Below are 10,081 nucleotides of genomic sequence, written 5' to 3' on the forward strand. Positions count from 1 at the left end.
ATCCCTCCCCTAATCCTCCAACCCCCGGCAGGTACTGGTGTGTGATGTTCCCCTCCCTGTGTCCATGTGTTCCCATTGTTCAACTCCCACTAATGAGAGAACAAGCAGTGTTTGATTTTCTGTTCTTGTGTTAGTTTGCTGAGAATGATGGTTTCCAGCTTCATTCATGTCCCTGCAAAGGGCATAAACTAACTCAAAGGATAATTTTTAAATGGTGCTAAGAATATTGTTTCCATGAAGGGAGAATATAGCTATTGATTTACTAATTTAAGGTAAACAAATATGAATGAAATAAAATTATTTATTGAAAGATAAGGACTGACCAGGGCTGTTGGCTTATGTCTACAATCCCAGCACTTTGGGAGGCTGTGGTGGGAGAACTGCTTGCACCCAGGAGTTTGAGGCTACTGTGAACTATGATCACTCCACTGCACTCCAGCTGGGGCAACAGAGGGAAGCTCTGTCTCAAACAAATAAAAAAAAAAAGATAAATACTGACAGTAATACTAACAACTCAACAAAAAGCACGTATGATAAGTGTGGTCTTAGACAAAATATGATTCAAGGCAAAAACCATTTTGACGAACCAAGGAAAGCATATCAGGCAAGGTTACAGTGTGGAACATTCAAGTGGTTAATTGAAGAACACTGAATGTTAATGAATGAACTGTTTTCAGAGGCCTGGGGAAAGGTAAGGAAAGCAAGAAGGAATGTTAAAGTCTTTGCAGACAATTGGGAGTCACGACCATTCTGGGCTGAACAGCAGGGAAGGCACAATGCCATCAGCACCCAGAGGCAGCTGGGAATCTCAGAGAGAAGTGACCGCTGCTGGTCATCTGGGACAATCAGTTGTGTTGTATATATTTTACAGTGTCTACTTTGTGGCTTCTTGTGACCTTCTGGATAAGCAAATGGATTTTCTGGGTCCCACTCATTGCATTAATGTGGGTCTCCCAAGGTGGTGTGAGGATGAAATAAGCAAATGCCTGAGAGGTGCTCAGAACAGATCCTAGCACAGAGAAAGTTTCCCTTAAACGTTGGGGGTGGGGGTACTGGGAGCTGCACACCCGAATGACCACACTCGAAGTAGCGTGCACATTCGGAAGGTTTGACTTCTCTTCCTGTGGGATGGCCCAATTGCTTAAGCTCCAGACTCAGCAAACGCAGGATCTGCCCCAGCTGAGCACACTACTCTTCTGATGAAAATTGCAACGGCTGGCGGAGCTTACTTGCCCGGAAGTAAGCTTCTCCTGCCCCACCCACAAGGCGCTGGAAGGAGGAAGGCATAGCAGATCTGCTGTCTGGCTCTACGTTCCCCCAAACGTCCACTCTGCTCCAGCCTCACTGGCCTCCCCTCTGGACCTGTGGGCCTCCCATCCCCTCTCCCGTGAGCTCCACTCCCCTAGCACGGCTGGGGCCCACCTAGTGTGGAGACTCCACCGAAAGCTACTGCCTCCAGGCCTCCTCCCCAGGCCTCCCACCCCAGGCCTTCAGACCCTGGTAACACCTCTGCGCTCTTGGTGTAGCTCTCAACCTTCATTTCTGGAATAAGCAGCTGACCCAATCAACCCCACTGGCGTCTACACCTTGGAGACTGAGTCCTAAGACCTCTGCTGGCCACCGCCTGGAGCCCAGGCCCCGCTCCACGGCTGCGCGCTTTCGGGTAAAAGCCTGGGACGGCGCTTCTGTGGTCTCCTGCCGCCACCTGAACCGGGGACGGCAGCGCCTAGGGAGCCCCAAGACCTCTTACGAGAGCATTTCAACTCTGCTGACAAACCTCAACTACTCCAGGGACTTCGCTGGAAAGAAACGTTCTAGAAAGACCAAGTGGGTAAGTCACAAGAAAGAACTAAGTTACCCTGATGGGATGGCTGAGGGGGCTCTGGGGGGTGGTGGGGAGGCGAGGGCCTGAGGACCTTCCCTGACGCTCTCCTCTCCGCCCTCTCCCACCTGGCTCAGGGCATCTCCCCTCTCCTCCTTCCCGCCCCTTCCCTGCTTCTCTCCAGTTCAGGAGGCCTGGAAGTTTCTGCCTCGCACCCACCCTATGAGACAGTTCTCGCCAACCTGTTCCCCTCAGCCCCGGGCTCAGCCCCTCCTGCCTGCCCCCTCGCAGAATCACCCCTCCACTCTCTGCAGCTGCGAGATGTGGGTAGAGGCCCAGATTAATGTGGTCTGTGTTCTTCCCTGGGGACCCGTGTCCTGAACATTTTGCTCCCAGGCCCGCCCTAGGGGACCCAGATGAAGTCAGTCTGGCTCCTTCAGACAAGGAAATCAGGCTTTGCATTTTGATAGCTGTTGCTGACTTGAACCCCCAAAGAGTAAACAACAAAACTAGCATGTTTTTCTCCATATCCTTTGAAAAGCCAGTATAGGGCTTTATTCTCTAGCAAATTCATTGTAAAAATCCAAGTTCCATTTTTGTAATTTGATTTTTTTAAACATGGTCAAGTGTAACCTTTTTACATGATTTTGCCTAGGGGATTCTGTGGCTTGCTTGTGGTTGCCCTGGGGCAGGATTGTTGATGAGTACCTGCGCCGACTAGCAAGTGCTGTCTGTATCTGACATATGATTAGCTCTGGTCTGCCACATGTTGGAGATAGCTCCCTCTATTTTATGGTTTGTCTTTTGATTTTGAACATGGTAAATTTGTGGACTTTTTTTTTTTTAAACCAGACATTCAATTTTAAAATAGTCAGTTTTATCAGTATTTTCTGGTCTTAGTCTCATGCACAAAAGGCCTTTTCCATCATATGACTTAAGTTTTTGAGAAACTGACTAGGCATTTGTACATGTTAACTCTTGCAGGGGTGTCCAATCTTTTGGCTTCCACAGGACATATTGGAAGAAGAAGAATTGTTTTGGGCCACACATAAAATACACTGACACTAAAGATAGCTGATGAACTTAAAAAAAATCATAAAAATATTATTTTAAAAAATCCTGTAATGTTTTAAGAAACCGAGTTTGTGTTGGGCCACATTCGAAGCCATCCTGGGCCACAGGTTGGACAAGCTTGCTCTAGAGGATGTTCTGAACTAGCAACGGTATGTGTATCACAGGCCAGAAGTATATACAATGTGGTGTGCTTTCCTGGAACTGAACTTATTTTCCATCTAGAGCCCATCTTTGGGCAGTTGGGGAAGAGGGATTTCCTCTTCAGATGGGTACCCTTGGGTACTTGAGACTTTCTCAGTGCATTCTGGTTTCCTCTTGACCCCTTTTCCAGGAGTTGCTCTTGCAGTCTGGGGCCAGGGTGTCTTTGCCTCAAATTTCTGAGTGAGCAATTTGGTCAGTGGTCCACATCTGTCCTGCGGGCATCTCAGTGGGCCCTCCTACCACTGGTCCTCAGCTTCTGTCCCTGCAGGCATCTATGAAACACTAAGCTCCTTTCTTGTCACTGGCTGTCATTGTGTGTCCTTCAGCTCCCTCAAGAGGACCCTCCCTGGGGCTCCTGGCTTCTCCTCCACCCCAGGTCCCCTGCCCATTCTGGAGGAAATAAATGCTGCTTCGGCCTCACAGGCCCTCTGCCCTGACCCTGCCTAAACTTCCATTTCAGAGCATCACACCGCACCTGAGCACCTCTCATGGTCCAGGACCGCAGCCAGAATAAAGAGCGCTGGTGCTCTCTTCCCTTAAACCTGTCCTCCAGCCCGTGTGGCAGAGAGGAGGGGGAGCATCACTGTCAGATCTCCAGGTTCCCCTGTGACTGCATTCTGCCTGGGTAGAGGAGAGGAGATACACCAGACCCACTCCACTCACACAGACATAACTATCAGGGAGCGGTTCTTTAGCACACCCCAGTTGCTCAAGCCAGAAACTTGAGCGTCTGCCTGGTACAGTCCTCTCCTCCTGCTCACATCTGTTTTTCTTCCTTTCCCAGGCCAGGTTTCTTCTGTCTGTGGTCCACCTTCTGATCTAGAGAGGCTCCTGAAATATGAAACTGGTAGAGAAGCTTCTTAAAGGCTCCCTGCCATGCTTGCCCTGAGGGTCCTGGCAGGTGTTCCGGGGCACCATCATGATCTGACTGGTGTCCCTGCCCCCAAGAAGTCCCTCCCTGCCCTCACTTGTACCCTGAAAGGTTTCCCAGTATCTTCATCTGCTCAGCTTTTGACTCCAATGGGCAGCCTCCCTCTAGGATCTGCCAAAAGGACTCTGGAGACACCTGGCTGGTTCCTTTCTCATACAAGCTCCCATTGTTCACCCGGCTGGAGGTTGTGGGTATTGACAGTCAGCTGTGCCTCAGTCTCCTTCATTCCATGCTGTTTCTGACCCCAGCCATCAGGTCCCCGGGGGTCCTGACTGCACCAGCCTCTGCTCCTTGATGCTGGGGTTGGGTGTGTCCTCTCCTGGCCATGGGACCCCTCCACCATCCTTGTCACCTATGTCACCTAAGGCAGTCAAAGCATGTACTGGGCATCAGTTCTTCAGAAACAGCTCCAAATTTCAAGGTGATTCCTCTGGAGACCTTCGTTTTGGGGAAAAACACCTGGTGCTACCTGGTATGCCCTCTCCTTGACGCTAGGTCCTTGATCATCTCTTCAATTCCTTTCTATCATGTCCTCACTGTGTCAGGTGTGGGTGCTGAATACACCATTCAGAACACTCTGAAAATTGGCAGTCAGGCCTTGTGTTCAGACACTGCATCCTTTGAAGGAAATGTTTTGGGAGGTCTTACTTTGTGGGGTGAGCGTCTGTCAGGGATGAAATGCTCCAGGACGACCTTTCTCTGCCCCTTCAGCAGCCCCTGTGCTGGGGTGGACTGCTGTGGATTTCTGGCTTTGCTGTTCCTTCATCAGTCAGCTTGGGGGCTTTGCTGAATCTTAACTCTCCCTCCAGCAGGTCTCCAACAGGGTTGGCCATCAGTACTCTTCAGTCTTTGGTATCTGACTTGCACAGAGGGAGGCATGAGGAACTGAATTCAGAACTTGTTTGGATGTCCCTAGAAAATGCCTCACAAGGCTGCTGTGCACCCCTCCCACTGAAGAGGCCACTCTCCTACTCAGGATGCCCTGCTCCTCATCCTCCCTCCAAGATGCCTTGACCTTGGCTCTTGACCACCTCTAGTTGTTCCCCTCTTCCCCTTGACCTTGGCTCCCCTCACCCCTAGTTGTTCCCCTCTTCCCAGCCCTCCTGAGCTACCTGGTCTCCCTGCCCTCTGACCAGCTATCTGCCTACCCCACAGATACTAGGAGTCCCCTGAGGTGCGTGTGGCCTCAGCTTGCAGAGGAGCACACTTGCCAGACACTTCGGAGCTTTGAAGGGCACAGGCCATCTAAGATGAGCACAGGTGCATCAGAGAAACAAGCAGAGCAGAAGGTCTGCCGTGCCTTCCAGGCCTCCAAGGAAGCCCATGGGACTCTGGCAGCCATGGCCCCTTGGGTGGTTGTGGGCTCTGCCGATGGCTCCTGCACCTGCCTGGGAGCCCAGCCTGTAACTGACCCAGCCCTCTGGCCTGTCATGGGGACTTCCTCTGTCGTCTACTCCTGGATGGGATGTTTTCCACAAGCTTACCCAGCCTTCTGGGCTTACCCTTGGGTGCTGTATGGTGGGTATCTCTGGATGGGGTATCCCCCTCCAGCTGCCTTGGTGCCTTCAGTGTGGCCATATTGGAGGGGCACCTCCAGCTTTGACCCCCTCGTGAGAAGTCTGTACGTGGATGCCTTGGCCCCCAACCTATTTTCTATCCCCATGGGATTCCCACCCAGCTACTCCATGGCCTCTCCCACTCTGGGTGGGGCCATCTCCAGCCGCTGTCCCCAGGTGGGATACCAGACTCCAGACAGCTCAGCCCCCATGGCTGCAGCTGGGGAGCTATCCAGAGGAGCTCCCTACTTGAAGAGATGCCAAGCCCCTCCCTCAGAATGGGCCTCCAGGTTCAGTATTTGGGCACCTTTGCCCCACTGCAGCTCAGAGCTCCGCCCTCTGCCCCCTTCCCCCATTGAAGATTCTCAGTCAGACCCCGGCTGCCCCAGCTCCTCCTCCCCCCGCTCACCCTGCAGGGCTCGCCGCCGCCTCTTTGAGTGCTGATCAGCCCTCCAGACCCACCTAACAATCAGAGACAAGTCTGGGTGGACTTTTAGTTTTTGGAAGAGTCTCAGAAGTGAGTTGTTTGCTATTCTTCAGTACAGAGCACACCTCCTGGACTCATGCAAGGCCCCTCTATTTGGTCTTTCTCTTCACTTTCTTGTTTTTCTGTTTGCCCTTCAACCCTGATACTGGCACCTTTTCTCCTCCCCAGACTGTCCTGGGCCAGCCCTCTGGTAGATTTGCTGTAAGTCCTCAAACATGCATGCATGCAACCTTGTAAAATGAGCATATTTAAGCTCAACCCACCGTGCAGAGGTGCTCAGTTAGAATAAGCCTCCAGGTTCAGTATTTGGGCACTGGTGCCACCCGCCAGCCCAGGACTCTCTCTGGCCCCTCCTCAGCAAAGACCCTCAGCAGGACCCCCGCATCCCTGGCCACACTGCGGGGCCTGCCGCTGTCTCTTCCAGCATTGGTCTGTCCTCCAGGGAACCACACACTTAGGCACTTTAGAACCCATGGAATCCAGTGAGCACTAGCTGTAGGCTCTGCCTAGAGGCTTCCAAAACCTGTTTGTTCCAGTATACATGGAGTAGGAAATGCTGACTTGTTCAGAGTGCTGGTGCCCTTGGGTCCTTGTGGGTGTGCTCTTTTCACTCCTCACCCCCTCAGCACCCTCTGGAGTAATGCACACACCAGTAAGATGTACGGTACATGCTTTTAAAATTTTTAAATAAATGATACTGTGCTATAAATGTTGTTTTCAATTTTTCATTCATTAGTTTAAGACCTAGCCGTATCTGCATATATGTGTAGTGTATTTGGAGTTTGTTTTCAAATTTATTAGCATGTTTTTCATACTATTATTTCTTACTATTGTTATGGGCTGTATTCCATTTTTCTTTACAATTTTGTGTTTGAGGTTTACAACGTGATGTTATGGGATACGTACAGATAGTAAAATGGTTACCATAGTGAAGCAGACTAACATCTGTCATCTCACAGTTACATTTTTTGGCGACAAGAGGAGCTAAAGTACACTTATTTGACAAAAACCCCTAGTACAATGCCATTTCATTAACTTTATTCCTCATGCTGTACATTAGAGCTGTAGGCTTGCTCAGCCTACCTATACTTGGTATCCTTTGACTTACATATCCCAGTTTCCCCACTCCCAGCCCATGGGAACCACTGCTCCATTCTCTATCTCTGTATTTTAGCTCTTTGTTCTCTTTTAATAGTCCACATATAAGGGAAACTGTGCAATATTTTTTTTCTGTGTCTTCATTTATTTCAGCATGCCCCATGCATGTTATGGCAAATGGCACAATCTCCTTTTTAAAGGCTAAATAATATTCTACATCCATTATATATATGGCTATAATCATATTTATCCATTCATCCATTGATAGGCATTTGGGTTGTTTCCTTATCTTGGCTATTGTAAATAATTCTGCAGTGAACATGAGAGTACAGGTATCTTTATGAGGTGGTGATTTCATCTTTTTTGGGTACATTTCCAGAAGAAGCATTGCTGGATCATGTAGTACTATTTTTATTTTGTTCAGGGACTTCTATATTGTTCTCTATAATGGCTGTACTCCTTTTCTTTTCAAATAGTGTACATATTAAAATTTTCCCATGGATTTTTCTGTTTTATTAGTATCTATTTTTGACTCATTGATTCTGTGTCTTGAAGTATCTTCTTCTTGTGAGCTTATTATTTCTTTTGTAACTTCTTAAAGTTGATGACAGCCAGTTCATTTTTAGGCTTCTTTTCTGTTACAAATTTTTAAGGCTATAAAATTCCCTCTAAGTATACCACTCTAAAATATATCCTGCAGTTATATGATATTCTTATTTGTATATCTTTTTGAACAATCACTGTTAAGGAAAATCAGGTAAATTTTATTAAAGGCTGACAAACCAAAATTGTTTGTAGTTTAAAATGCCTCATAAAGAATTTATATAATAGTCCAATTACTATTCTAGTTATTGCTGTTATAATGGACTAATGAGAATTAATGTTTATATGATATTGGTAGAGAATTAGTATGGAAGTTATGCACTTATAATATTAATATACCAATAATTTGTACACTACCCAAAAAACTATAGCTTCATCCAGAAGCACTTTGAACAAAACTTGAATCTGTTGATGGCAATGATTGTATATCTATTGCAGATCTTATGCTGATGGTGATAGAGAAATCATCAAAAATACGTTGTGAAGGGAATAGAAAGATTGCCAAGTTTCTTGGTTTACTTTTGGAATTTGAAATAATTGATCTGTTAGAAGGTTGAATTAACCTTAAATCCACTGCTGTCTCTGGGACATGACAGCCTAGGGAAACGCAGGAAAACCCAGCCTGAGATAAGACATCTGTGTAAGTTCCTGGAGGCTGTGCAGAGGGGCAGGGCTGCAGGTCTCTGAGACCCTCAGCTGGGAAGGAGAGAGGAAGCTCTTCAGATTAGCACCAGGGAATTGATTTCTCCAGCCTGGAGCTCACCCCTTCAGCTCTCTGTAGTTTTCTCCTAGGCTGTGTGTTTTGCATGATGCCTTCTATAGAGTGGTGGTTTCTCAAGATGGTTCTGTTTCTGCAAGTGCCTTTTACACAGCCTGAGGTTTCCTTATGTACTTCGTGTTCTTAGATGGGGACAGCAAAGCTTGTGCCAGATGCTTTTCCCTTTTTACACTGATTGCAAAGGACTGAGCAAACATAGGAGACTGTCAATGACAGATGCACACACGGCTGGCTCCCCAGGGGCTGTGGAGGATGGGGGCAGCCCGGCTTGCTGGGCTGCTCGACCACTGCTTCCCACAGTGTCCCAAAAACACTTGGGTGGCCCCTTGGTGCTGCTAATGTCTACCACAGGCTGAGCTCCCCCACACCCAACAAGGAACAGAGAGCCCCCAAAGCCACTTGCTAACTGGGGCAGAGCCTGCGAGAGCTGCTTGCAGGGAGCTGGGACGATGTGTGGGGCTGCTCCCTCTCGTAATCTGTTTTTACATTTTCTTCATGGCTTTCCTGAAGTATACAGCAGTCCCTCCTTATCCTCAGTTCTGCTTTCTGAGGTCTCAGTTACCCACAGTCAACTTTGTTCTGAAAATATTAACTAGAACCCCCAGAAATCAGCAATTTCTAAGTCTTAAAGGGGGCACCATTCTATGTAGTGTAATCAGATCTCTGTCCTGCCCTGAAAATGGAGCCTGCCTTGTCCAGAGTTCCACACTGGCTTCATCACCTGCCTGTTAGTCACTCAGTCCTCTTAGTTATCAGGTCCACAAAGGTGGTAGCTCCCTTTGTGTTCAAGGAGCCCTTGTTATACCTAATGACGGCCCCAAGGTGCCAAAGGAGTGCTGCCGACAATTCACATAGGCCAAAGAGAAACTATAAAGTGTGTCCTTTAAGTAAAAAGGTGAAAGTTCTTCACTTAATAAGGAAAGAAAAAAAAATAGTATGCTGAGGTTGCTGAGATCTGTAGTATAAGATGCTGAGAGACAGACAGGGAGACCACATTCACATAACTTTATTACACCATATAGTTTTATTATTGATCTTACTGTGCCTAATTTATGAATTAAACTGTATCATAGTTATGTATAGGAAAAAGTGTATATAGGGTTCAGCACTATCTGTGGCTTCAGGCATCCACTGGGGGTCTTGGAACATACCTGCCTCAGATAAGGGGGAACTACTGTAATTGCATTTCCACATTTTTATTTGAAGAATTTTAAGGAGTAATAGAACACCCATATACCCCCCATCTCTATACAATTGTTAATACTTTACAACATTTATTTAATCTCTTAGTCTTTATTCACACAAACAAATACACTTACAAATAGTATCATGCATATGGATTATCCATTTATAGGGCTGCCTATCAATTTGTCAAACCATTTGAAAGTAAATCACAGATGTCTGACACTTCCTTATGCACCTCTAAAAAATAAGAGCATTCTCCTACACTACCACTTATTATCACACCTGACAAGATTAATAATTCTCTAATGTCTGTTATTCAGAACATATTCAAATATTCCCAGTTGCC

General features: G+C 47.3%; 1 protein-coding gene across 1 annotated transcript; it reads left to right on the top strand.

The window, feature by feature from the left end:
• The first annotated feature begins 484 nt into the window (after positions 1-484).
• Positions 485-6,780, top strand: CUNH3orf56 (chromosome unknown C3orf56 homolog). The gene is made up of 2 exons (XM_032269243.1): positions 485-1,831; positions 5,184-6,780. The coding sequence occupies exon 2, from the start codon at positions 5,279-5,281 to the stop codon at positions 6,026-6,028; it is 750 nt and encodes a 249-aa protein (XP_032125134.1). The 5' UTR covers positions 485-1,831; positions 5,184-5,278; the 3' UTR covers positions 6,029-6,780.
• Positions 6,781-10,081: the final 3,301 nt, after the last annotated feature.

Source organism: Sapajus apella, unplaced genomic scaffold, assembly GCF_009761245.1.
Source record: "Sapajus apella isolate SASKATOON/1434 unplaced genomic scaffold, GSC_monkey_1.0 scaffold190, whole genome shotgun sequence".
Classification (NCBI taxonomy): Eukaryota; Metazoa; Chordata; class Mammalia; order Primates; family Cebidae; genus Sapajus; species Sapajus apella.

What these genes read in the sequence shown, in the direction of transcription:
- CUNH3orf56 (XM_032269243.1), top strand. Translation starts at nt 5,279, where the DNA reads ATGAGCACAGGTGCATCAGAGAAACAAGCAGAGCAGAAGGTCTGCCGT.